Source organism: Punctularia strigosozonata (assembly GCF_000264995.1).
Source record: "Punctularia strigosozonata HHB-11173 SS5 unplaced genomic scaffold PUNSTscaffold_13, whole genome shotgun sequence".
Classification (NCBI taxonomy): domain Eukaryota; kingdom Fungi; phylum Basidiomycota; class Agaricomycetes; order Corticiales; family Punctulariaceae; genus Punctularia; species Punctularia strigosozonata.
Window position 1 is genome coordinate 536,618 of NW_006767445.1, and position 25,974 is coordinate 562,591.

The 25,974-nt window shown below is 56.2% G+C and overlaps 6 protein-coding genes across 6 annotated transcripts; 1 reads left to right on the plus strand and 5 right to left on the minus strand.

Moving 5' to 3' along the window:
- Positions 1-62: 62 nt before the first annotated feature.
- PUNSTDRAFT_107172 (uncharacterized protein) lies at positions 63-2,064 on the minus strand. The gene is made up of 9 exons (XM_007387244.1): positions 1,951-2,064; positions 1,760-1,875; positions 1,420-1,544; positions 1,194-1,305; positions 948-1,125; positions 832-883; positions 546-737; positions 346-432; positions 63-289 (listed from the first exon to the last, which is right to left on the minus strand). The coding sequence occupies exons 1-9, from the start codon at positions 1,980-1,982 to the stop codon at positions 191-193; spliced, it is 993 nt and encodes a 330-aa protein (XP_007387306.1). The 5' UTR covers positions 1,983-2,064; the 3' UTR covers positions 63-190.
- A 215-nt stretch (positions 2,065-2,279) lies between these two features.
- PUNSTDRAFT_91763 (Pentafunctional AroM protein) lies at positions 2,280-7,622 on the minus strand. The gene is made up of 6 exons (XM_007387245.1): positions 7,198-7,622; positions 6,931-7,138; positions 6,081-6,863; positions 5,038-6,016; positions 4,761-4,981; positions 2,280-4,696 (listed from the first exon to the last, which is right to left on the minus strand). The coding sequence occupies exons 1-6, from the start codon at positions 7,581-7,583 to the stop codon at positions 2,390-2,392; spliced, it is 4,884 nt and encodes a 1,627-aa protein (XP_007387307.1). The 5' UTR covers positions 7,584-7,622; the 3' UTR covers positions 2,280-2,389.
- A 714-nt stretch (positions 7,623-8,336) lies between these two features.
- PUNSTDRAFT_137600 (uncharacterized protein) lies at positions 8,337-9,659 on the minus strand (the record flags this gene model as incomplete). Its single annotated transcript, XM_007387246.1, has 3 exons — positions 8,337-8,356; positions 8,418-8,899; positions 8,965-9,659. 3 exons carry the CDS (start codon positions 9,657-9,659, stop codon positions 8,337-8,339), a joined length of 1,197 nt encoding a protein of 398 aa, XP_007387308.1.
- Positions 9,660-12,879: 3,220 nt separating this feature from the next.
- On the minus strand, positions 12,880-13,987 carry PUNSTDRAFT_91765 (uncharacterized protein; the record flags this gene model as incomplete). Its single annotated transcript, XM_007387247.1, has 5 exons — positions 12,880-13,049; positions 13,098-13,200; positions 13,262-13,353; positions 13,409-13,617; positions 13,686-13,987. 5 exons carry the CDS (start codon positions 13,982-13,984, stop codon positions 12,982-12,984), a joined length of 771 nt encoding a protein of 256 aa, XP_007387309.1. The 3' UTR covers positions 12,880-12,981.
- A 197-nt stretch (positions 13,988-14,184) lies between these two features.
- PUNSTDRAFT_54899 (eukaryotic translation initiation factor 3 subunit 6) lies at positions 14,185-19,567 on the plus strand. The gene is made up of 19 exons (XM_007387248.1): positions 14,185-14,504; positions 14,589-14,739; positions 14,796-14,921; positions 14,980-15,134; positions 15,202-15,314; positions 15,367-15,511; positions 15,569-15,736; positions 15,790-15,923; positions 15,981-16,223; positions 16,282-16,435; positions 16,495-17,222; positions 17,277-17,948; positions 18,012-18,244; positions 18,299-18,372; positions 18,425-18,440; positions 18,505-18,556; positions 18,612-18,776; positions 18,840-19,296; positions 19,357-19,567. Exons 1-11 carry the CDS (start codon positions 14,280-14,282, stop codon positions 16,735-16,737), a joined length of 1,857 nt encoding a protein of 618 aa, XP_007387310.1. The 5' UTR covers positions 14,185-14,279; the 3' UTR covers positions 16,738-17,222; positions 17,277-17,948; positions 18,012-18,244; positions 18,299-18,372; positions 18,425-18,440; positions 18,505-18,556; positions 18,612-18,776; positions 18,840-19,296; positions 19,357-19,567.
- A 518-nt stretch (positions 19,568-20,085) lies between these two features.
- On the minus strand, positions 20,086-25,853 carry PUNSTDRAFT_137604 (uncharacterized protein; the record flags this gene model as incomplete). The annotated part of the gene is made up of 25 exons (XM_007387249.1): positions 20,086-20,429; positions 20,479-20,707; positions 20,770-21,057; positions 21,108-21,261; positions 21,321-21,456; positions 21,502-21,741; positions 21,793-22,034; positions 22,087-22,094; positions 22,159-22,278; positions 22,331-22,411; positions 22,462-22,488; positions 22,538-22,560; positions 22,614-22,707; positions 22,760-22,855; positions 22,918-22,994; positions 23,059-23,127; positions 23,182-23,284; positions 23,335-23,508; positions 23,564-23,702; positions 23,756-23,868; positions 23,921-23,964; positions 24,729-25,051; positions 25,110-25,324; positions 25,496-25,622; positions 25,684-25,853. 25 exons carry the CDS (start codon positions 25,851-25,853, stop codon positions 20,086-20,088), a joined length of 3,636 nt encoding a protein of 1,211 aa, XP_007387311.1.
- Positions 25,854-25,974: the final 121 nt, after the last annotated feature.

The window sequence follows — 25,974 nt, forward strand, 5'->3', positions numbered from 1 at the left end:
ATCCAGGCACGGACCATGGAAAGCACGATCGCGAAGAGGGGAAAAAAAAACCATATGGGAAAAAAATCAGGATCATATCATATCGGCCACGGTCTAGGAGTATACATTGCGTATGGAGGGAAGAATCGCTGCAGTGAGGTGCACCCGCCCCGTGCTTTCTTTCGTCTTCTGGGACGCGCTCGCGGGCGAATCACTGTGCGGACCCGTCTGCGACCGGCTCTTCGCTCGCCTGGTCCTTCGCGACGTGCTCGATGCGGCCGTCGTGGTAGCGCACCGTCACGCTCCCGTCCTAGTAGCATGATTCAGAGCGACTTTATGAAACAAAGGGGAGGACGTGGCACGTACGGGGTTGCCAAAGTACGCGGCGCGCGCCATGTGGCAGAAGAGGCCGACTTCGACGACGCCGGTGAGCATCTTGATGCTCTGCAGGAGCTATAGCACGAAAAAAATCGGGGGAAAAAAAACGACCATCAGCCCGTTTCCATTCGACTCCAAAGTGGGTTGGGGGGTGGGGTTTCAAGAAATGGAAAAAAAAATCCGTTTACCTTGTACGGTTCGCGCATGATCTCCTCGGGGAAGGGCGCGTCGATGATGAAGTTGCCGTTGTCGGACACGACGGGCCCGGCTTTGGCTTTGGCCATGCGGAGGGATGCTTGGGGCGAGCCGAGGGTGTGGAGGTTGTAGAGGAGCTTGGCGTAGGCGAAGGGCGCGACTTCGATCGGCACGCCGGCTTTGAACTGCGGTAACGCGAACCCAACCCAACCCCAAGGAAAGTTGTTGAGTCACACGTCGTAAGAAGGGCAGAGAGGGCGGGCGGGGTAAATAACGCACGTTGCGACCCAGGATGTCCGAGTTTTTGCGATAGTCGGCGACGAGGATGAACCTGCTCGGTCCGTGGAGGGTCATTGAAGACAAGGTCAGGGGGAGGGGGGAAGGGGAGGACGCACGTCTCGGCCGCCTCGGCGATGACCTTCTCTCGCAGATGGCACGCGCCGCCGCCCTTGACGCAGTTGAGGTCCTTGTCGACCTCGTCCGCGCCGTCAAAGGTGACGTCGATCTGCGGGTATTGGTCGACGTCGCCGAGGAGGAGTTTGGAGGTGACGATGAGCTCTTTCGATTGGAAGCCTTGGCGTTTTGCCATATCGGTAATCACGTTTTAGGCGAGGTTTGAGGAATGGAAAACGAGGACGGACCGCTCGGTATGAACACCCGCCCCTTGTTTGCCTCGACGCCCTGCATGACTATCCGTTCCACGACATATGGTACGGTCGAGCCTGCGCCCATCCGCATGAGCACCCTGCTCTTCTGGAATCGTATCGCATTTGGCGCACCTGATCCGATACCGATCACCTGCAATGCAGCACCGAGGTCAGTTCGAATCGCGGAGCGCACATAGGATATAGGGACATGAAATCAGACTTTATGTTCGGGCCTCAGATGCCTGTCGACGGCGGTGAACGCCGCGAGCTTCTTGGCGGCCTCGATCAGGCCCGCCTTGTCCTCCTCCGCCTTCAGCGCGCTCGCCTTCGCCGCGTTCACGATCGCTTCGCGCACGAACCCGAGTCCCCACGCGACGGAGAGGGAGAAGGAAAAGGAGGAGGGAGAGAGCATCGTCAGCGTCTGGCGGCGGGCGGGCGTGCAAAAACATAACTGCCGGAGAGAGAAAGGAAGGGGGGGGGGGGGGGGGAGAAAGGAAGGGGTGGTATTTGCACCCCGTGAAATCTGCATGAGGGGGACTGAAGGGGTCGTGAACGCCCACCTGGTGCGCGGAGCACGATGGGCGGCTCCACGACGGGGATGGCGGCGTTGGTGACCTCGGAGAGCGGGGACGCGCCCGGCGGGAGGGCCTGGGGCGGGAGGCTGGCGCGGGGCGATCTGAGCGCACACATCGTTCGAGATCATGAGCGACCGAGGGGGGCCCGTGGCCGGAGCGCAGCTGGTCGGACCTACTCCAGGTGTGGGGTGACGCCCGGTAACGGCATCCTGCTTGCTGATCGAGCGTAATGGAACGGAGAGAGAGCGGGCGACGGCCGGTGGACTCGGAGCGCGGGCAGGCGATGTGGCAGGATCCACGGCATGCACAGTCAACCGACGAGTTTCTATAGGAGCTACTCCGGACTATCCCCTCCGCGCCGGCAGGCCCGGGAATCTCGAAGCCGAAGGGCAATCTAGTCATCTCTCTCAAGAAGTCGCGACTCTACTTACCCCGTAAGGCAGGCACCGTGTGTCCTTACGGTCTTCATCACACAGAACTTACACAGGACGATGCGAACGCCCGACTGATTGTGAGCTCGTCGCGTATACAACGTGCGTATGATAAAACAAGAACGCCGGTTTTTCATTGGAGGAGGGAGGGAAAAGGTTGAACTTTGCCCCGCCCCTTTGGAACTTACGAATCCGCCGTGTACTTCGCCCATACCGCCTCCGCGACCGGGCGCCTCGGACACCTCCTCCCCGTCCACATCTCGAACTGCTCGTACCCCTGCTCGAGCAGCACGTCCACGCCCACCGCCGTCTTCCACCGCTCCCCGCCCTGCCGCCGCGCGAGCGCGAGCAGCGGCGTCTCCGCGGGCCTGTACGCCATCTCGATCACCACCCCGCCCTCCTCCCGCTCGAAGATCGCGCTCGGCAAAAACTCCGCGTCCCTCGCCGCCGGATCGAGCGTCGTCGCCGACGCGGGCACGGTGCCAACGACGACCCCCGGCGCCGCGGCCGACCACCGCCCGAGCACGTCCACGACCCCGATCTCGGTCTCGGCCTCGGTCCCCGCAAACTCGAACCCGCGAGCGACCGCCTCCGCCCGCGCCCGCGTGCGATTGTAGACGTACACCGTCTTCACGCCCAAGCCGCGCAGCGCGTAGATCGCCGCGCGCGCCGTGCCCCCGGCGCCGATCACGAGCCCGGCCTCGGGCACGGCCGCGCCCGCGAGCCGCGCCCGCACGCACGCCCGGATCCCGAGCCAGTCCGTGTTGTCGCCGAACAGGTACCGCGTCCCGTCCGGCCGCGCGCGGGCGACGACCGTGTTCACCGCCCCGATCGCCTTCGCGTGCTCCGACAGCTCGTCGAGCTCCGCCATGATATCGCGCTTGAACGGGATCGTCACCGACGCCCCGCCAAAGTCCGCCGCGCGCATCGCAGCCCTCACCTCCTCCTCGTCCACCGTCGCCGTCTGCAAAAGCGCGTACCGGTGCGGGAGCCCCAGGACGGCGAAGCCGGTGTTGTGTAGCACGGGCGAGGGCGAGTGCGCGATCGGGTTCCCGAGCAGGTAGAACCGCCGCGCGGGGAGCTGCCCGAGCAGGTGCAGCGCCGTCTGCACCTGGGCGAACGTCAGCTGGCCCGGCGCCGCGCGGCTGGGCAGCAACGCGTGCGTCACGGGGCTGAACGAGCTCCATCCGCCGAGCACGCGCGACATCTGTCCCTCCGTGCCCATGTTGAGCGCGATGATCGGCTTCGCGCCCGGCGCCGCGCTCCGCCTCGCCACAAAGTCGTGCAGCGCAAAGTTGTCCTCCAAGGTCTCGGCGAACCCGACGAGCTTGACGATATCGCCCAGCGCGTGCGCCCTGTCGTGCTTCCGCAGCGTGTCGACCGCGGACCACGTCATGTTCCCGCTGAAGTCGTGCCAGGACGCGATGATCTGCGAGTGGCCCTTGCGCGTTGCCAGGTCGCGGATACGATCCTCCGACCACGAAATTTCGACGTCCACGTACTCGGCCGCGAGCCGCAGCGCGAGGTCCGCGAGCTCGAACGCCTCCTTTTCGGCGTCATCCGGGAAGGCGCCACCCTGAGACGCGGTCCGCACCGTGAACACAACAGGCAGCGACGTCGCTCTACGGAGCGCGGCGAGCTGGTCCGCGACGTATGCCACGGGCGGAATATAGCCCGGCTGCGCGGAGCCGATGTCCTGCGGGCGTCGAAGTAGATCCACGCGTAGCTCGACAGCGTCCACGCCTTCCGTGAGCGCGTCCATGTGCGCCAGCGCGGGCGTCACGTCCGGGTACGTCAGCGAGAGGAAGTAAAGCCTATGATCCTTGCTCGCGGGCGGGGCCAAGTTCGGGCGCTGACCCGTGACGTGGTTGAAGAACCGGTCGACCTCCGCCCGGAGCCCATCCGAAGGAAGGTTCCGCAGCTCCGTCGCCGGCTTGGTGAGCGATCCGGTGTGGTTGATGAACTCGTAGTTGCAGCACTCTGCGAAAAGCGGCTTGCGGCGCGCGTACACGTCCGTGATCGGCTCGCCGTACTGCGGACGCGCGGACTCCTGCGTCAGGTACTCGACCACCTCGTCGATGTCGCGCACGATGTGCACCACCGGGCCGACCTTCTTGTACGCCTTGAGCACCTCGCACGCCGCGGGCGTCTCCACTATTCCACCGCCGAGGCTCAGCACGTGGCCACTGGGGTACTTTTGGAGAAGGAGCTGGAGGACCTCCGTCTCCGCGGCACGGAACGCGGGCCAGCCCTTCTCGTGCACGAACTCGCGCACGCCCTGGCCGAAGTGCTGCGTGAAGTAGACGTCGGCGTCGATGCACGGCCAGCCGAGCGTCTTGGCGGCGAGCTCGCCGATGTAGGTCTTGCCTGTGCCGCGCATGCCGATGATCACCACGGAGGGCGCTGGCTGGGGTGAAGGCGTGCCACTGTTGGCGACCGAGGTGTGCGCGGTTTCCGCCGCGAGGTCTACGCCCTCCACCTGCAAGCCGATCTGTGATGGCACCAGAAAAACCCGTCAGGGATATTTCTCAACATTGCACAGGCGGGTCGCTCACCTTGTTCTGGAGGTCGTCCCACCAATTCGGCCAGGTCTTCTCGACGCATCGCTTCTCCTCCAGTACGGTGTCGCGCACGACGGAACCAAGCACGCTGAACGCCATCGCGACGCGGTGGTCATCATAGCAGTGCACGCTCACGCCCTCGCGTAGTTCTGGGAGCGGACGGCCGTACACCTCCAGCCCGTCATCTAGCTCCTTAGTTTCTACGCCAAACTTCGCTATGATGCGAACGTTCGTCGGTGTCTGTCCTGGTTCAACAGACGAGCAGACTCACCGAGCTGGTCGATCATCGCCCGGATTCGGTTGCACTCTTTCACCCTCTGGTTCGCGATTCCCACAATTCTGGTCGTCGTGTCCCTGCTCCCATCCCCCAGCTTCCTCCCGCTCAGCGGTGGCTTGACGGCGACGGCGGCCAACACGCTCGCCGTCAAAAACGCGTCGGTCATCGGCTCCATGTCAACCAGTCCCAGCGCGTGCAGCTCGCCGACCGGCGGACCGGTCACCGTCGTCTCGCTCTCCGTCTGCACCACGGTGCATCCCATCGGTTCCAAGACCTCCTTCGCGAAACGCGCGTCGCCTTGCAGCGACGCAGAGCCGATGTTTGCGATCGTGCACGTCGTGCCCGTGATCGCGGCGATCGCGAGCGGGTACGTCGCGCTGCTTGCGTCGCTCTCGATCGCGTACGCCTCCGGGTTCGCGTACACGCCCTTCGGGATCTCGTACACGTCTAGCAACTTCCCGGACGCGTCGGAGAGACGCCGGACGACGACACCGAAGGTACGCATCATGGCGATCGTCATGTCGATGTACGGCTGGCTGATCACCTGCCCGCCCGTCAGCTCGAGCGTGACAGCCTCCTGCGCGTACGGCGCGCAGAGCAAAATCGAGGAGACGTATTGACTCGACACCGACGCCGCCAGCTGGATCCGGCCGCCCTTGAGCCCAGCGGGCGCTATAGAGAGCGGCAGGCAGCCCGTGCTCTCCTTATAGTCGATCGTGCTACCGTTCGCGCGCAGGGCGTCAACCAGAGGACCGATGGGCCGCTGCTTCATGCGCGCGTTGCCAGTGATGACGGTAGTAAGGTCGGACGCGGCCGACGATGAGACGAGCGTGCAGACGGTGGTGAGGAAGCGCGCAGCGGTACCCGCATTGCCGAGGTAAAGCTCTTTGCCCTTGGGCGGAACGGAGAGTGATCCGGCGCCGCCTTCGACCACGAGTGTCTCTCCACCATCCTCCCAGCTGAATTTCGCACCCTGTGAGGCGGCATATGTAAGATGAGCAATCGTTTTAGGGACCAGAACAAACAGAATGAATCACCTTCAATTCCTGAAGAGCAGCCATCATCACCTGCGTATCGTCTGAGTGCAGAAGGTTCCGCAGCCGACACGTGCCCCGCCCCAACGCCGCCAGCACGAGCGCGCGATTCGAAATGCTCTTGGATCCCGGCGTCGCCATCTGCACCGGGTCATGCGCCGGGCGCGCCGGGACCACCTTCGCGGCGTCGCACAGGATCTTCGCGATCACGTCGTCCTTGACGGCCGTCGCCTTTTCCTCGTAGGTCTTGCCGATGCGGGACAGGAGCACGATCCGCTTCTCGTTCCCGGCGTTCTTCTTGTCGATGCGCATGATGTCGAGCAGTCGCGAGACGCTCAGGCCTCGTGCGGCGGGTATGGAGGTGATGCGCGGGTCGCTCAGCGATACGGGAAGGTTGTACGCCTTCAGGCACCGCGTCAACCGGCCTACCGCCACTTGGCCCAGGACGCCCAACGAGCGCGCAACCTCCGCCTCCAGGATCATGCCGACGCTGACGCATTCACCGTGCAGCGCGGCGGGTGTGAGCACGGCCTCGATTGCGTGCCCGATCGTATGCCCGAAATTGACGAGGTTGCGCAGACCGGTCTCGCGCTCGTCGACGGTGACGATGTGCGCCTTGACGCCGATCGAGCCTTTGATGACGGACAACAGGAGGTTTTGGGCCTCGGAGCGCGTGGCGAGCGTGCGTCCGGCGAAGTGGGAAGAGGGCGTCTGGATGGCGGCGAAGATTTCGGAGGGGCGCGATTCGAGGAGGTCAAAGTCCGACTCGGACCAGATGGCGGCTGTCTAGAAGTTTCGTGTATGAGCGCTCGTGTAAACTGTATAGAAGATTGAGGAGTGTAAACAAGCGCACCTTGACGACTTCAGCCATGCCGTTCGAGAACTCGCGTGCAGGCAACGTTTCGAGGAAGGCAGCGTCGATGAAGATGAATTCAGGCTGCCAGAAGGCACCGATGAGGTTCTTCCCGTGCGGGGTGTCGATTGCGGTCTTGCCGCCCACTGAGGAATCGACCATAGCTAGGAGCGTGGTCGGGATTTGGACGAATCGAACTCCTCGCATGCTGGGGTAAAATCGTCAATGGCCCACCCTCTCCACGGGTTTCACGAAGGACGAACTCACAAGGTAGCCGCGACAAAGCCGACCAAGTCGCCTATCACCCCTCCTCCGAGCGCGAGAAGAACGGTATCTCTCGTGCACTTCTGCGCCAGCAGAAAGTCTTCGATTTCCGCCTTGCCCTCCCGGCTTTTCGAGCCTTCACCCGGGGGGATTACATGGCTTAGAAACCGCGTTTTGCCAGCCAATCCGCGATCCTTGATCTGGGCATCAAACTCCGAGAGGAAAGATGACAGGAAGAGAGGCGCGATGTGCGAGTCGGTGAGGAGAACGTAAGTTGACGAGGGCAGAGAGGCCAAGACGGTGGAGGCGATGTGAGGGACGAGGTGGAAGCCACAGTGGATGGAGGCCTTGCCGAGAATGGAGACCGTCTCGATGTCGGCGTCCGCCATCGTCGTCGTCGTCGTCGCTGCGGCTGCTGGCGTTGAGCGGCGCACCGGCGTAATGGTGGGCGGCTTTCAGAGAAACGATTGTGTTCGGATGGATATCGGTCTTACGAGACCCTTATAATTCTGCCCGAGTCATCCGGGCTTTTCGTTATCTCTGCATGCTACTGAATCTGGAATGTATTGAACCGTACAGTAGTATATGCTGAATTTGTCCCTATGCATTGGCCGTTAACGTCGGACTCTTTACGTTCAGCAACAGCCGCAAAATTTGAAACAACCTTTTTGCGATGTCCGACGCAAGCGCAGTGGCTATGCAGATTTTCATCTTTTTCATTGACGTTGACCGGCGTTGAGTCGCGTACTCGCGGTCCAATTCTGTGGGTAACAGCTTGGGTGGTTGTCGTGCGTTTCCGAGGGTGTAGGAAACCCCTTTACGAAAGGTGAGTAACAGGCTCATGTCCATGTCAATTCGCCTTCTTGCTATCCGCTATGATGAGGAAAAGGGGTCGTATAGTACATCACGTACAGGACGAAAACCTTATTATGTACCAATTGTTCCTACTGAGCCCTCTTTTCGGTCGTCCGAGTCTGCAACCCAACGCTGATTAACGCTTTGCTCTTAACAGGTGGTCCTGCCGGTGGCTGTTCGAAATTGGAGTCGGAGGCGACATTTTCGCGTCGAATTCGCGACGGTCCGATGTCTATTACGCGCGGGACGATGTGCGCTCACGTTTTGGAATAGTGTAGTCAATCCATTTACATGCACACCCGATGTTCTGAGAGAAATATGAGCACCTGCGTATACCCGACAGGGGCGGAATCAGCACGACCACGCACTGGACGTACTACTTGAAGCAGATGATTCATTCCTCCCTGGATACCTGGATATGACCAGATCTGAGCGCCCGGCCGCTTCTCGTAGTCCGTCCAACTCATCGAACGTCATGCTCCTGTCATTTATGAGGTAAAGTTTCAACATGCCATCCGACGCTCTGTTCCTCTCGCTCAGCAGCGTCGCAAGGTGCTCCAGCAGCTCGCCCGAGGGTTCGCAATCCTCTAGATTGATTTGCAGCCACCGCATCTTTGGGAGTAGGGAGCCTCCTTCGGCTTCAGGCGTGAGCGCTGGTATGACGGCCTCGCACGCCTCCAGCGACCGCAGGGTGAGGTCCGTTACAGCCGCGCAGTGCGTGATGAGCCGCACGACGGGATCTTCGAGTTCGTCCTCGGACAGCCAAAATTCGAGCGCCTCCACCCCGTAAGGGCATATCCTGCCGATGATCTCGCCGTGGACAGACGACCACAGTCCCGGAAGAGAGATGCTGATGAGAGGCGCGGCCCAGAATTGATCGGTGTAAGGTGTGCGGGTCGAGTATGCATCCAGCACACATGTGTCTGCGTCCGAGACACACGACGAACGGGTGGATCCCCGTCGCGGTCTGCAGTGTGATGGCCGAGGAAATCTGCCAGCGATGCGAAGTCGCATAGCTGCGTGGTGTGATGGAGTTGGAGTGATACGGTGGTTGAGGGCGGGATTCTGATGTAAGGCAATAATCCGCATATGATCGGGCCAGGCGCGGACAGTTCCATCAAGACCAGCTGGTCAAGTACGGCCATATCACGAACCCGCTTCACAGGTTGCGGTGCGAGTCGCCTGGACCTCGAAGGCTGAGCCTCAACCAACAAAAACTGCAGTGTAGGCATTGCTGCCAGCGCCGTGATGAACTGGTGCACTTCGGGGAATCCATCAGAAGGCAAGGAGCGGATTTCGAGATGAATCAAGCTTTGAGCTAGAGAGAAGTGGCCGATTACATTCCAGTTCACCGAGATACGGTGGAGGCGAAGTCTGCGAAGCTGAGGAGCGCACAATCCCAAGAGTTTGTCAGGGAGCCGGCCCGGGGAACTTGAGGCGGCCCGCCCCAACTCTAGCTTGAAATCGGTGAGAAGAGGGGCGGGAAGCGAGAGTGGCTCCGCATGTCTATTCAGGTCCTCTGCGTCCTTGAGCCACATGTCAAGCGCTTGTACACGGTTCATATGGCGAAGGGATGTGGTTATGGTTGCGGGGGTAAGGTCCATCTCCATAGTGTGTATAGACAGCGGTGCTTGTCTAGACCTCAAGAGGAAAGTCTCGGTCAATTCCAGTGTGGTGCGGGGAATGACAGACCAAAGAGACGGTGTACAGAGGGATATATCTCGCCAGCATTTGCATACTTGCGAGAATGCAAATCTGGACGGAAATGTGCAGCGTTTGGCTTCTTCGTCATCCACGGAAAGGCACAGGGAGAAAATTATCGACAGGATTTCCGGAGGAAGTCGGGAGACCGACGGAGAATGTGCGGGTCCCTGTTTCACATGATGGTATGAGGAACTACTACTTTGTCGCGATGAATTCTCAACTTTGTTAGCATTTTGTTCTTGTTTCTCCATCTCGAGTCGTTGTGAGCAAGGATTCATGGGTGATGTACTGTATGCCAGTACTCAATGCGATGAACGACAAGGTGTTGACGTTGTTTTTCACTCACACCTCAGACTGCATCCTTTGAGTTATCAATCACAAAGGCGAGTGCTCTCTTGAAATGCAATTTTCGAGTTGGCCGACGTGTAATTGTCATCAATGGCAGCTGCAGGATCCCCAGCGACGGCCTTACGTGGACGCTCAAGTGAGCACGTGTCTGACGTAATCATGCTGGCACGATCACTGTCAGGTTGTTGTGTCTTCAATCACTAACCACGTCGACCGCAATCGCTCCGTTTCTGTGACTCTGTGACTTCACGATGGAGAGGAGGCGATTAAGCTTCAACCCGCATTCTCACTCTGGATCGCTTGAACGCCGCACCAGACGTGACACATATCATTTTCAGACCGTCGGTCTGAGGGCAACGTCCGACTGCCAGTGCTCTAGGAATACCGCGGCCGTGGCATTTGCAAAGTCTTTCGGCTTGACATGTATTAGCAGTGACATAAATGGCCATGAAATTGGTGGCTATTGTACCAGAGGGCATCCTTGCCATGACACGTCTTGTCCACCACTGGCGCTCGGTATCCGAAGAGCGCCGACATAAGTACATAGATGACGTTCGATGATCGCGCCGTATTCACTGCTCCCTCCTTTCTTGTCTAGATGTTTCACCTGCTCTGAAGAGCTCCTCACACCAGCAAACCTAGGACACCGTGCAAATGCTGCACATAATCTCTAATCAGTCGTCGTTGAATGGAACGTGTACGAAACTCTACTCACCTCCATCATTGTGGCAATTCTGATTGCTGTCTCGTACGTAGGCCGGTCGCCACCGTATCGTCCGTCGCTCGGGAGGAGTATTGCCGGCCCTCTTGTGCGCCAACCTCAAGTACCAGGTCATGGTTATGTCCGAAAATCCCGCAGACCAACGCGCGGACAAGTCGCAGATACTGTCCCTCTCCGATCCGTTTTGGGCGGTGAATGGCGGTAGAACATCGTGACGGCCTTGACGCCAAAAGCAGTCAATACGGGCACTGGCATCAAGAGCGCAACGATAGTGAAGGTACCTTCTCGTTGTGCGCCGCACGACTGGCCTTTGTATTCCGCTACATGGCTTGACGCTCTTTGCCATGATGCGCTGGGACGTCGAATAACCGGGAATTTTCACGCTACGGAGGGATTTGATAGTGGCGAAGGTAAACCGCGAGCGAACAATGAACAGGACGATGGTGCTCAGCATACGGCGCATCTGTGCGCTCTCTTTAATACTGTTCTCCATTGCCCCGCCTTTCTGACCGCTCATCTAACAGTTGTAGTGCGCGGCCCATGCGCGGGAAGTTGCATGCAGCTTTTGCTTGTGTGGACGAACCAGCGTCGACTCGTGGAATTAATGAGAAGATGTGGTGGCTCCTAAGCAAGCTTGTTGTGTGAGTTTACGAAGGCTCCACTCTCGATCTTGTTGAAGAGCCGAGCATCGTGGAGGATCGATTTGGCTTAAATTCTCCCTGGCTGGACGGGCGGCCACAAGCTGATTGCACATCCTGGTAGATTCCGCCGGGCCACAACAGTGTCAAGGTGGCCCCTACATTCACATTGGCACGCGCCTGGGTCTATTCTAAGGAACCTTGCCGTGCCGGACTGTCCGTCATTATTCCCTACCCTCACCCGGTGCGGCCACCGTACGGTGTTTCAAAGACCTCGCCAGAGCTTCACCGCTTGATCGTGCGCCGTTGATGATTCCTCTGCCATTGTGCGCAAACCGCCTTATTTCTCAATCGATCCGTTCTCTCGCAGTGCACCCTGTGATGTCGAATGAAACAAGCAAAGCGAGCCGCTTATCCGATAAGGAACGGAAGCTGTGGATGTGTGCAATGTAAAGCTCTGCGTGCAGTGGCCCCCACCTGTGGACCGTGTCCTCAACCAAGTCAAATCAAGCTCGAACACATCCACGCCCTCCCCTCGTGAATGCATTGGCATCGGACTAAACGTTCAATTTCTGTGTTTTCGTTGCTATTGCCGCAGCAAATGCCTATTCAGGGGTGCTCGACAAAGATCTGTCGGTTAATTCGAGAGTCATGCGAGGAACCGTGGTCCAGAGAGCCGGCGTGCCGAGTGCGACCTCTCGCAGGTGACTGCACATCTGAAAGAACGCATGGCTGGACAGAAACCAAAACTAACTGGCCGGCGGGATGCATAGACAGAAGATCGCGGACACAGTTTCCCGAGGAAGTCGGAATATATGCGCGCTCTCAGAGAATTTGAAACTACTTGGTGCGTCATGGAGACAACCTGTTGCGGCTCAACTCCGAGTTTGCTTCCGCCTTGATCTGGTTCGTCGGTTGCAGGCTGACACCACGAGGAGTTGACGGACCATATACTCCGGTTGGGACCGCTGCCTTCGGTTGAGGTGCATGAGAGTAAAAATATGTATACTATCACTTACGTTTCCGACCACATCGCGATGATAGGCACGATCTTGGGACGTGAGCGACTAGTCGATTTCGCGCATATGTATAAATCACCGATCGCTTAAGTAGAGTATAATGTACCGTGACTCCGCAAGGGATACGTGAAAGGTGCTAGCTTCAGAAAATAAGCAGTAAACAGCAGTAAACAGAGATGTATGTAGGGTGGTAGAAGACAAAGGAACGTGTTGGCTCGCTGACTCGCGATAGGCTGCAGCACCCTGCTACTGCAATGGCATGAAACACGCGAGTACCTACGGTCTGATACCTTTCATGTTCCGAGATTCAAGCTTCGAGGTCCGAAGTCAGGCTTGTTACAGCACCCGTGTCTTGGTTTCGAAGTGAGGACATGTCCATACGAATGCAAATTATTAGAGCGACGATACATATACAATGCCATCATACAACGTGAGCAATGCTCGCGTATCAAAGGTGAAGGACATGACTCAAGATGACTATAGCACGACGCCGAGAGATCGTTTATGTTTTGAAGATGATGATTAGGATAAGCAGGATGAGAATGATGCCTGCGATGGTATATGTTGAACCTGGGAAAGGATCAATGGTGGCAATGGCAGAGAGAAAAGCAAGCTTACCGTTGCCCTTGACGCCCTTCGCAAACTTGTTGAGCTTTCTTCGTGCAGTCGACAGACGGTCGGATGTCCGATCGAGTTCGTGATCCAGTGATTCAAGAAGGCCCTGTTCGCGTCGGCCGTCAGACTGGCATCACCTCCCAAAGAAATTAGAAAGCACAACGAACATGATGGGTATCTAGCTCGTCGTTGATCTGCAGTGACAGATCCCTTTGCCGGCCGATGGATCGTGAAAGCGCGTCGAGGTGATCATCCTGGTCTACTTGCATTCCTCAGTCAGGACATGGTAAACATGCGCGAGCCTGGATACGTACGGGCCATCAACTGACTCTGCTCCTGCAATAGCATGTCCGTGCCCTGCTCTTCCTCCGGCCCGCGCTCAGGATCATCACTGTACGGCGCAAAATTGCCGCCCGAGATGCCGAGCGTCTCTCTTGCCTTGCGTGGTATCCCCATCGGGGACGATGAGCGGGAGGACGAAGAGGCCACAGCTTCCTGCTCTACCGGCGTCTCGTCTACCAGTCTGCACAAATACACAGCACGGGTCAACCTCATGCAGGGGAGCAATCACACATTCTGAATATAACACACGGCAAGAGACCCTCTTTCTCCACATCCACGTCCTTGTCCACCATACCACACATGCGGCCGTATTGAGCGCGCAAGAGCTCTACAGCTTCGCTTCGGCCATCTCGCTCCTCCAACTGCAGCACGCCCTCCCTGAGCTGCCTCAGGTTCCGCGTAATCTGTGGAAGATGGAGGGTGTTCGGCTTCGCGTTCGTCGCATTGAGCGTGAAGGTGCTCAAGCGCTGGCGTTCAAGAAGCAACGAGAGCGTCTGGGTGGAAAGCGCGGTAAGCTTGGCAAGGAGATTACTGGAGCTTGCGTCCATCGCGCGTCCTCTGGGGTTACAGCTTCAGACCAAGAAGAAGAAGCCAAGGTGGGCTTTATTGGTAAACGGGCAAGGGGAGAAACGAACGAAGCAACCGGTCGCCAAGCCAGGGTGTGCGAAGCGGGCGCAGTGGTAAGGTTAGGGTTAGATTCACCCGAACTCTGTTTTCTCGGGTCCGTCTTCGAGCTCATCGTCTTGCAGCAGCATCGTCGGGAAAGCCTCATTGTCCGCTCTTCCTGCCACTCTTCGAATACTTGGACTTTCCGAAGTCCAGAAAATTGACAAGGAAATCAACATGGAGGGGCAGCAACAGCGGCTCGCGCTCTGGGCGGCCGAGGAGGAACTCGGCAATGATGACCTCGATATGCAGGACTCCCTCGCCCTCGCGCAGGCTCAGCAGGCGCTTTACGCACAACAAATGCTAGCGGAAGAGTCGTTTAACGAGACAGCTCTGCTTGCTATGCAGCAGCAGATAATGCAGCAGGCCGCGCTCGCGAGCATTCCGGACGTAGTGAAGCGTGTGCGTTCTGATCTCATCTTCATTCTCATTGAATCCAGGACGCCTGCTTGGGATGTCATCATACTAACTGATCTGGATTTATAGTTCATCGTACACTTCCATCAGGCTGTCCTGGACAACAACCTCGCAGAGATTACTGCAGCGTACGAGAGCGGATGGAACAGGCTCACTGAAAAGTTCTACGCCAAGACGGAGTGGCCAGAGGCTGAAGTGATCGCGCCTCTCGTGAACGATGGCATGTATTTCAGAAGATAGATTCATTTGTATCGCTCACGTTGTTGGCCCTGATAGACCAAATATTCCTGATCCTTTATCGCGAACTTTACTACCGTCACGTCTATTCGCGCCTGCAACCCAACATTGACGACCGATTCCATTCGTACGAAAACAGCTGCGAACTGTTCAACTACCTCCTCAGTAAGCACCGTCTCTTTCTCATTCCGACCATGCGGCTGATTGGGCTTACGACATGAAGACTCAACCACCCCCGTTGCCCTTCAACTCCCAGAGCAATGGCTCTGGGATATCATCGACGAATTTATCTACCAGTTCCAGTCGTTCTGTGTCTGGCGGTCGAAGCCGAAGAACAAAACCGAGGACGAACTCATCATGCTTTCCGAAGGCGGTCAGGTACGTCCACCCTTCTTCCCGTCGGAAGTCTCGTGAACGATGCTAACGGAATGACCTTTGACTGCAGCAAGTATGGAGCTCGTACAGCGTGCTTAACGTCCTCTACTCCCTTATCCAAAAGTCGAAGATCAACGAGCACGTCGCCGCCGTTCAGGAGGGCAAATCGGCCGCTGAAATTGCGTATGTACTATCAACCGCAACTACCTTACCCGGCACTTAACGACCTTGGTAGTGAGATCGTAGGAGAGTACGGCTCCAAGCCACTCTACAAGATGCTCGGCTACTTCAGTCTCATCGGCCTCCTCCGGGTGCACACTCTCCTTGGTGACTTCACTCTCGCGCTGAAGATCCTTGACGACATTGAACTGACCCAAAAGGTCCGCGCCGACTGCCTACCATCAATATTAAGACTGACGATACTCTGATTACCACAGTCCCCGTTTACCAGAGTGACCGCATGCCACGTCACGACGTACTACTACGTCGGCTTCTGCTACATCATGCTCCGCCGGTACCCGGACGCGATCCGTACATTCGTCTCTATCCTCAACTTCAACATGCGCATGCGACAATACCACACCCGGAGTTACCAATACGACCAGGTAGAATCCCCCGAAACCCACGTTGGCTCTGCATACTCATGCTCGCGGTACAGATTAACAAAACGGCGGACAGGATGTACGCTCTCTTCGCGGTTTGCAACGCGCTCTCGCCCTCGCGCCTGGACGACAACATCGCGAACATCGCTAAGGAGCGCTACGGCGAGCAGTTCGCCAAGATGTCGCGCGGGTGAGCCCCTGAACCAGCTACCGTCGCATTGAGGAGCGATTGACATGAATGTGGCAGGGAGGAAGGCCTGCCGGCGTTCGAGGAGCTCTTCCTGTACGCCTGCCCCAAATTTATCAGTGCGAACCCGCCCGCGTACGAGGACCCGGATGCACTCCAGGCGTACGTCGACGATCCGCCGCCCGAGCCCGCGCAGCGCCATCTCGCTTCCTTCCTCGCGGATGTGAAGGTTCAGGCGACGGTGCCGACGCTGCGCAGCTTCCTCAAGCTCTACACGAGCATCGATGCGCGCAAGCTTTCCAGGTATGTGCCGAATCCTGTCCGTCCTTCTAAAATTGGAGCTAACGAGCGTTGACTACAGCTTCCTGGATACTGATGAGGAGGAGATGGTGCAGCAGATGATGGTTCTCAAGCAAGCGAGCCGGAGCGTGAGCAAGGTCGGCAACGCGGTTGACGGCGGACTCATGGACGGCGAGACGATCTCCACTTCCGACCTCGACTTCGTCATTGACGACGTACGTCCTGCCCTCACTCGCTATCACCCGTCTGCACCGGCGCTGACCACTCGCCGTAGAATATGGTGCACATCGTCGAATCCACAGTGGGCCGCCGATACGCTGGCTGGTTCATTCGGAACGCCGAGCACGCGCAGCGTGTGCTGGACACGCTACAGGTAAGCCCGCTGCCCGGACCTCCCAAACCGCCCGGTGCCCAGGCAGCGGCGGCGGCAGGCGGCCCGCCCGCCCCGACGGCTTCAGAGCCCGCTCCCGCTCCCGCAAAACCGAAGGTTGCATGGGGTGGCGTCAAGGCGGCTTGAATGTTGCGTTTCTTCGGCTAGAGTCCGCGGGAACGCGGTGCGTGCACGATAATGTTGCGTGTGTTGTATTACTCCATGTGTACGCGCTAGCGCTAAATACGTTGTGAATTTGATACACTGGGATGCTTTGATGCAAGGATGCCGACACCGTGTAACAAGACAAGGGAAGAAAAATGGACACCGCAGGCGAGCATGCCCCTTCTACAACCAGCATCGACGCTCCAGACTACAACGGCTCATCTGAAAAAACGAGACGTTGACGTCAAGTCCATCGTCGAATCGGCAGTCTCGAGGGATTCGTCTAGGGTGAATTTCGTCTTGAAGGCAGGGTCATCATCCCTGGGTTTCAGGAACGAGCGTTTTATCGGTTCTGGCGGCAGGATCTTGTTGAGACCCTCGCCATTCCGTATCAGGTCATAGTAGGCACGCAGGCAATCGCGCCGGAAGTCAGTGATCGTGTCCACCGAGATCCTTGCAGCGAGGTTCTGTGGGCACGTTATGAGCGGATAAAGCCATTCGCAGCGAGCTGCAACACATACCTTCGTCCGGATGAAGGGGTCGGCCACGACCAGGAAATGGTTTTCCCATCCATGTGGCTCCCCCTCCCTCTTTGCCCGTCGCTCCACACCGGCCTCCAGCGCCACTCCCCTCTGCTCACCGGTGTCCATCTCCAGCCCCTCATCCGAAACGGGAAGCGCCTGTTTGTTTTTCTTGTGGACACCTGCACTGTCCGTCTCGCGAAGCCTATCGTCATTACCAAAGAATGCGTCCATCTCTGGTGTTGATTGCCTTTGCAGTCCTCCAGTATCGCTTGCAGCCGCCTTTTCAAGTCTCCTGTGGAGAGGCACGGTATGGAATCGTCTGTCGTAGCGATTTGTGATGATGCCTTTCTGAAGCAGCTCCTCGGAGGGCGACCATGACCAGTCTTTATAAATCGAGGTGCGCTGCCGCTCGACAACGCCTCCTTGTCGAACACTCACGAGCTGGTTTCCGTAGTCGAATTCGTCGGCCCAGAATTGGAACCAGCTCTTGAGCGCCTGCGCGGGGGATAGGTAGTGCCGTGGTACCAGATGCCGGCTGCGATTAAAGCGAACGTCGCACTTTATCAGCTCGGTCTTCCGTTTGCGGTACCAGAAGTAATCGCGCGGACCCTCGGGGTGGCTCGGTACGAGATCGCCCTGTAGGTTCGGTAAATTGTGTGTATGCTACAAGAAAGGGCGACACAATCAGCACTCGGACAATAAAATCTCGCGGAAGGTATGTCGCACCTGCAACATGGCAATTGTCATAAGCGTCAGCGTATAGCTGCTGAACGACACCCTGCCGTTCTTGCTGGTAGGATCGTTGTACCCCATCCGACGAGCCCATGCTTTGATTACAACCAAAAGTGGCTTGAGCACCGGCGCAATGTACATATAACGGGCGAGCATTTGGGAGTTTATAAGGCCTAATCGCTCATTGATGCAAATGTCGCATTGGATGCCGGTGTCCGGATCCCGGAACTTCACTGATAAGGAAAGTTATAGACGATCATGGCTTGGGAAGGAGTAATTGCACTCACCTATTGGAACACTAGCAAAGGGAACGGCCTTGATTTCGTCGAATCGATTGCTATGGAGCAATTTTCCCAGCTTCCTACAGTGACGCCATGTTAATTGGCTGGTAAACGACATACAATCGAGCATACGTGGCATTGTATTCGGCTAAGTTACGTGGACACAACCGTTGAATAAGCTTGGAAGTCCCATGAACGTTCGAGGGACTCACGAGGGGTGCTCCTAGACTTCGGGGGTGGCAAACCATTTGGTCTTGCCTCGTCCTTGAGAATACAAGCTCAACACCAGGATAGAGTGACTTCGACGATGGCCACATACCAACATAACGAGGTCAAGGTCGCTATCCCTGGAGCTCACGCCATATATGGTGCTTCCGAAGGGTTTTACGGTCCAGCTAGGCCCAAACTTGCTCCGAATCACATCTTGCACGCGTTTGATGGTTTTGGAGCGTTCGATGTCAACAAACTGGGTAGGTGTATGCGACTGAAAGCAGGCCATGAATGTGAATGCCCTATGCCGGAAGAAAAACTGATTTCCCAAACTCACGTAGTAGTAATCCATCATCTGGTGCGTGAGGTGCGCGGTTCGAGATTCTCGAGAAAGGTCACGAAGAGACCAAATGTGCCCTTTGATCGTTTGGAGTCGGCGCCCACTCCCGTTCCCTCCTGGAAGTGGAAAATCGGGCGTATCACGAAGCGAGCTCGAGCTTGAGACGTCTTCGCTGGAGGCTTCCTTCTTCAAAGCAGTCTGCCACATGAATTCAAGTTTGTTGCTGAGGTCATCCTGCGTCAACGTCGTGATACGTTTGGCGTCGATGGCACTTGTCAGACGTTGTATGCGGTCTTGCTCGGGGAGGGCTGCCTCGTCGTCCACCGCGCCGCGGTTGGCCTCTTCAGCTTCAGGTCTGCTCTTCAAATTTTCCTGAAGTTCCGCTCGACCTCGAGACTTCTGAAGGAGTGGCTGCATGAAGTCCACCCGATCTATGTCGGATTGTCTGAAGGAACTGGAATTGTCGCAATACCGAGCGTCAGAGATGAGATGAACCAAGACAACGTGTACTGACGACGAGACGTCCTTCTCTGATTCCGACTGCTGTGCGGTATGGAAACCCCTCCTGCGTGCGACGCGCCGACGCCTAGGGTCTCTGTGGGCAGCGTTGTCGTGCGCGTCTCGTGCCACTGGAGTATTGCATATGTCTGGTATTCGCTGGTGTCCGAAGCGTATTGTTGTCGTTCCGAAAGCCCGTACACTTGAGTGCATTCGTGCGATGTCCGAGTATTGAAGTAAAGGGCAGGGCGGTGGCAGGACGTTCGCGCGGGACATTCTTTTCGGACTTCGCATTACATTTTGATTAATATATCATAGACTATTAATCTCACTTAAGGACATATATCATCAGATTAACGGTAACAATATACAACAATGTAAGTACGGAGCTGATGTAAGTAGAAAGAAAAACCCAAACAATGAAGCGTAAAATTGGCGAGGAATAATTCACTTGGGGTTTTCGGAAGAGCGCTGCCTTGGCTTGAGGCTACCATGCCCTGCTGCTCCAGAGGAGGGACACCCCACATGAACGGGTGCCTTGAAGTTTGCGAACAACAACCTGCGTCGCGGGATAATCTGCCCCAAGTCCGAAGGTCAGATAGGTGACCTGCCCATCGGGTATTGGGGGGCGTTGGAGCCAAGCGACGGCAGTCGGTACCATACATTTCTGCGGATCAATTCAATGGGGTCCCCTAAGTTTCCAATTTCATTCACTGTGGAGGGTTCTGGAATCTAAGTTTGCGCCTCATGATGGAGGCAAGCGTTTCTCTGCACCAGGGGGTGCATCGAATGATTCCCGAATTCTATCAACGATGGATGGACGTCTGGGGGGACCACGCGCTTCGCGGCTAAGGTGCTCGATATGGCTGGGATCCGAGGGCGTTGCCTGTAAATGGTCCTCGACAAAGGCTAAAATGTCTTCGATTTTGTCCCGGACTTGGGAAAGGTCAACGGGTTTGTAGCTCAAGATCTCTAAGACTTGGTCAGCTCGCTCCTGAAGTGCAGCAAACTCGATTAGCGAGCCAGCATCATCGAGTTCTACTGGAGGCAAAGATGGAGCGCCGATGGAGACCCTCTGAAGATGCATCTCTGAGAGCAAAGTCAGACGAGTGCCTTTTCTAGGCTTTTATTCACGTACCCAGCCACGGTATGCAATATTTGGCACTCCGAACGGAATCATGATAAGCTGCATGCTCGCCTTTCGGATCAATGAGGCCAAGAAGTTGCTGTAGGAATGGTCGCTGGGCTTTATACCTATTCTTTTTGAAAATCTGATCGCGTATTCCAGGAACAGCCATGACCGCGGCGGAATCTAAGGCCCTGCCAATTGCCATCATCGCTGAAAAATTGCCAAGTTTCAAGCAATCCTAGGATGGGCACCACTGTGAGTAGTCGTCGAAAGCGTGCAATTATCCGAGAAGCTGCTTACGTCGGCAGTCTTCACAAACTCGGCGTAAACTCTCGGACAATCATCGACAGTATGCATCAATATCTCCTGCTGACACCATACATGGATCCTATGGTGCGTGTCGAGAGCTTCGTCCACAGGTTCGCGACCGCGGATTCTCTGAAGGTAGGCGATGCATGCACCTGGGGTGAGACGCGCGAATCGATGCCCTTCGAGAACGGTCAACGCAATGGCCAAGTCTGACGTGGGCGGTCTAGCTCCGGAAAGCGGCTTTAGATGGCTGAGCCGGACTTGTTGCATGATGGTAATCTATCTTGCTGTTAGTGGAGCCTATCATGAGTCGGGCCACAAGGACGTACCCTCTTATGGATGGACGAGATCAGCTCCTCCATCACTTGCTCAGAGGCAGATGCTGCCCTCATCTCATAGGCGAACTCTTGGATTTGCGGCAGCAAATCCGCATCGCTGTCTACGTAGTACGAATTGATCCATCTATACAGCACATTTGTGACCCTAAATTCGAAATTAAGTCAGTAATGGGGACCAATGTCAGGATAGAGCATGGCAGTTACCCCTGGTGCACCATTTCCATCGGGAGAGAAGTCTGGTCTCCGGCGCCCCGGAAGTGCCCCTGCAAGATGTTGAACAACTTGGCAGAAGTTGTGAAACTCGGGTACATCGTCAAAAAGATACGTGAATATGCTTCATCTGAGTGAAAGTGAGTCACGATCCGTGGGTTGAGTGTAACATTACCTCTGTGGTCGTACACCAGCTTCGCGACGAGAGCGTTCAGAGTACCTCGTTCCACCCCTCGACCGTCAGGCGTCAACCGGATCTCTCCCGGAGAGGTGATTTTGGGTAGCGGGCTGCTTGGGTCAAGGTCCACGATAGTGCCTGAAGTACTGCTTGTGCCCGAAATCTCTTGTGCGCGATCGTGGCTGGAGGGCAGTTCCAAGTGCCGCGTGAGGTCCGCAGTCTGCGCTACATGTCGGTCTGCATCGAGATTGAGCGGCGTACAACACGCTAGAGGTATGCCTTACGAACCAGCTATGAATCTGTCATGTATACCCCTGATACGCTCTCGAATGGTGGTCATATCTGGCCTGAATTCAGGATTATCATCCCAACAGTCCTGGATCAGCTGCCACATCTCATCAGGCAGCTGAACGTCTTGGGGACGTTCCGGTCGTTCGTGTTCTACCGCCACTCTGATCACTACCTCGGGATCCGTGAGGTTAAGGAACGGCATGTGCCCCACAATGAGCTCGAGACAAGTCATCGCAAAGCTGGCATTTCTTCATGAGTCCACCTAAAATGCGAAATCACGAAATTGCGTACCTATAGACCTACAAGACACGTATAGATTGCGTCAACCTTCTGGAGCACCGGCAGAATAAACAAATCACATACATCGGTGGACGTAGTGAGGTATATCTCAGCGTGTCCATGACGCCTCAGCATCAGCTCCGGAGCGAGCCATCGGTAATTTGTCAAACCAGGCGCGCTTGATGCATTCAGCCTCTGTCCTACCTTGTAAATGCTCAGTGTGACCCTGTGGCGGCGATGTGAGGGCGGTGCTTACCTCTGCAACAATTTTCGACAAACCGAAGTCGGACAGAACAGCCGTTGGTCCATCGGCGGTAACCAATATTAACACATTGGCCTGAGAGATGTGTTACCTAAGTGACGTTAACATAGAGGACTGATACGCACCCCTCGAAGATCGCCGTGAACGATATTCTGAGTGCGGTGTCAATAGACGGCATCTCACGCTGGCCAGCACGCATACCTGGAGGTGCAAATACTCCATTCCTGCGAATATCAATCATGGGTGTTGGGTGCCGGACAGGAGGAGCTGTGCACACCTCGGACCACGTCGCGTAACAATTTAAGCCGATCTACCTTAGGATGTCTGCATATGTATGCTGAAGCATTGCCATCGTCCGTCCATGGGCTGACCTGTCGCGATGTATCAGCCGCATGTCGCTGATGAGGATTGCGGGTACATCACGGAGTAAAGGCAATCGCCTTCGCGGAATATACCATAGAATCGGAGGATGTTGGGATGACTGAGATTGCGCCATATCTCGACCTCGCGCAGGAATTTCTACGAAAGCACGTCGTTAGAGAGAAGCCATCATGACGGTGCCGCAAACGACACAGACATACTCTTTGTGCGGAATTGGAAGAACGGTCAAGGACTTTCGGAAGTTTCAACGCTACCTTCTCCTGCCCGAGCCAGAGTCCTGTCAACAGGAAACCAGATTCGTCGTCAACAACGAAACGAGGTGGATGGAAAAGTTCTCGCACCTGTATATACATCATTGAAGGCACCGTAATCGACAACCTGAGTTGACGTCTTCTGTATCTGGGAAGTGACTGCCGGAAACTCGGTTAAGCATCGAAACACTCGTAACCACCACGAGTACATACGGTCTGCCAGTGGAGGAAGCCTGGAAGTTTTCTCGTGAAGCATATGCAATGCTTGCTGAAGTCTGCTCTCATCCAAGCGTTCTAAGTTTCTGGAGTCCAGCCCCTACATCATTGTGAAACCCGATAAGCCAGCCAGCGATGCAATCGGCGTACCTCCTGGATGGTTCGCATGATGCTCTCTGTGTCGTTGGGGTCACGGACGATGTGGTCCAGATGCTGCGTGTTCTGGAGAATTGTCTGAAGGTTCTCGAGCAGTTCATTTTGATCCCGGCGCCGCTCTTCTCGAAGACGATGCTGTGATTCCACGCTGATGAGACTGACCTCCAACTAGGTTGATTCACGCGTTAATCACCTTCCTGGACAACGTGAACCTGATACTCACGCTGAATTGCTCCAAACAGTGGTCGATTTCCCTCTGGCAGTCATCAATACCCTGCTTAATTCTGTTCTGCTTGACCACACTGTTCATCAGGTTCCAGCTAGCCCATTCCGCCGTCCTCCGTTTCACCCTCTCAATGACACTACATGATCGGTGTTAATTGGTGAGTGTCGACCTCTCAGCAGTACGGCGTACATCATAGCTCCGTCAGCTGCCTCTTGCGCTCGGCTACCTTCCATCCCGGCGAGATTATCGTTCAAGGATGTAAGAAGGTTACCGCATCGACGTGACAGGTATTGGCATTGGCGCTGTTGGATGTCAGGAAATGCGTCCAACATTCTCATCCATCTGGGTACGCACACGATAGACCTTCACATTGTTCGCAAGGTTCTGTATGTACTGGACTGTGGATTGAACGATGTCAGTGATCTCCTCGAATGACAAGCCAGTCGAGAGAAAGGCGGTAAACAGGGGATACCATACCTGTCTGTAGGGCCTGTAGGACAGTGCCGGGGTCAACCATGGATCAAGAGGTTCGAGGCAAGGGTATAGTGTGTCACGGTGGCAGAGATAGCAGGGGAAACGCTCTAGGGAAACGCTCTGTACTTGTGCGGTTTCGGCCCGTAGCCTTGACCTGGCGCATGACTCCGGTCGTTGATGGACAGCCTGGGATATCACGGCTTGTTACACGCGCGATTGATACAGCTCCTGCGCGCATACATATGAGAACTCGGTGCGCGGAACGAGGTTGATAATAATAGCTGAAAACGCTAATAAGATGCTGAAAGGTCCCAACTGGTCGCCTTGAAGACGACTGGTGGAGCAAGAGTCGCCTCGGCGCAGGAGACACGAGCGATTCCGATGATCGATATTTCGCAGTTCAGAGGTGCATCGAACAAGGTTCACTGGCCGAGCGCACGTTCGTCGAAGTATAAAATTGAGCGTGGGATCCAGCAGTGCATTGCGCGGGTACCGTGGTGTGGCAGAAATAACAACGGTTTCAAAGTTCAAAGTATATATACCTGCACTGCCAGTAAGGAATCAAGCACACGAACGGAGAGGCGCGAAGACATACCAGTCAATTCCTACCCAGATCATGTTCTCTACTTCGCTTTCCCAATCCGAATGCCGCTCAAGCCTGACTTTCTTGTAGAACTGCCACTGGTACTGGATGGGAGCGCCTTCAAATTATGCGGGGCCATCGTCCCCAGGCCAGACGTAGCCTTAACGGTACCCTGTTGCGCAGCCGAGGTGGAAGGCGTTCCTGTACTACTCCGCCCGACAGCTGGCGTCAAAGGCGGTACAGAGGCAGGCACGCTGCTTTGAAACGCAACGGACAAGGTGGAGTATGCGTCCGGATCGAAAGTCGGTTTACTGGGCAGAGAAGGATGTGGTGTCATAGATGGTGGTGGCGGGGTCGACGACGATGGCGACGACGACGCTTGCAGCTCTCGCAGTTTCGCTTCCATCTTTGCGATCTTGTTCGACATCCTGTTCCGTGAGATGTTCAGCATCGTTCAATAAGCGGCGACAAAGCTGAATTCCGCACCCTTGTTTCTTCCCGCTTTCTGCGCCCTTTAAGAGGCTCAAGGTCGTTGGCTTATTCATGTCCATCATGCCCTTACGATACTTGTTTCCGCCGACTCCCGAGGAGTACCCATACCCAGAGACGTCATCGAGGGATGCTTGCTGTGCGTACGTCACTGTAATCTTGCGGCCACGGAGCATCTTGTCGTTCGCCCTCTCGAGGGCCTTCGCGGCATCCTGATGAGAGGATAAAAATGTGAGACAAAGGTTCTCGACGGATGGATGGTTCAGCCCCGGATTTCCTGCTTGCGCCAACAGAGGGTTTCGTTGTGTTCAAGCGTAGCACCGCGCAATATCGAGGAAATCCGGGGTCAGAACAGATCAGAAGAATAACGGCTCTGGTCTCACCTCTGTGCTCGCGTACTGCACGAACGCGTACCCGCGTGGTTTGCCCTTCAGCGGCCCGCTCTTATGAAAGAGGAAGTCGAGCTTTGAGATCTTGCCGAACTTCGAAAAGACTTGGATGAGACAGTATCTGAGTAGACAGATCGTAAGCATCTCATCGTTTTGGGATGTGCTATAGCATCTATGCGTACTCGTCAACCGAAGGGTGCAAATTTCCGACGTATATTCTGTCTTTCAACAGTGGTCTTTGCGGTGGCTGCAGCGCAACAACGGTCGACGGGCCGGGTTCGCCTAGAGCAGGATACGATAAAGGAGACGTCTCCTCAAGCGTGGTCGGTTCCCTGGTTGGATTGTCGATCATGTCAAGTGCAGATATTGGTTACACTGAGTGTGGACGATAGTAGGTACAAAGAATGACCTCGACTTCCCGAGGGAGGTGCGTAGAGCACATTCAATGATGCATCAAGCATTTTCAATGTGAT

What these genes read in the sequence shown, in the direction of transcription:
- PUNSTDRAFT_91763 (XM_007387245.1), bottom strand. Translation starts at nt 7,583, where the DNA reads ATGGCGGACGCCGACATCGAGACGGTCTCCATTCTCGGCAAGGCCTCC. An exon ending in GCATGGCTGAAGTCGTCAAG is followed by an intron (nt 6,864 to 6,930) that starts GTGCGCTTGTTT and finishes CGAAACTTCTAG; the next exon opens with ACAGCCGCCATCTGGTCCGA. An exon ending in GGCGATGATCGACCAGCTCG is followed by an intron (nt 4,982 to 5,037) that starts GTGAGTCTGCTC and finishes TTCGCATCATAG; the next exon opens with CGAAGTTTGGCGTAGAAACT.
- PUNSTDRAFT_107172 (XM_007387244.1), bottom strand. Translation starts at nt 1,982, where the DNA reads ATGCCGTTACCGGGCGTCACCCCACACCTGGA. An exon ending in ATCGCCGAGGCGGCCGAGAC is followed by an intron (nt 884 to 947) that starts GTGCGTCCTCCC and finishes CGGACCGAGCAG; the next exon opens with GTTCATCCTCGTCGCCGACT. An exon ending in CGGACATCCTGGGTCGCAAC is followed by an intron (nt 738 to 831) that starts GTGCGTTATTTA and finishes GCGTTACCGCAG; the next exon opens with TTCAAAGCCGGCGTGCCGAT.
- PUNSTDRAFT_54899 (XM_007387248.1), top strand. Translation starts at nt 14,280, where the DNA reads ATGGAGGGGCAGCAACAGCGGCTCGCGCTCTGGGCGGCCGAGGAGGAA. An exon ending in TTCCGGACGTAGTGAAGCGT is followed by an intron (nt 14,505 to 14,588) that starts GTGCGTTCTGAT and finishes CTGGATTTATAG; the next exon opens with TTCATCGTACACTTCCATCA. An exon ending in AAATCGGCCGCTGAAATTGC is followed by an intron (nt 15,315 to 15,366) that starts GTATGTACTATC and finishes CGACCTTGGTAG; the next exon opens with TGAGATCGTAGGAGAGTACG.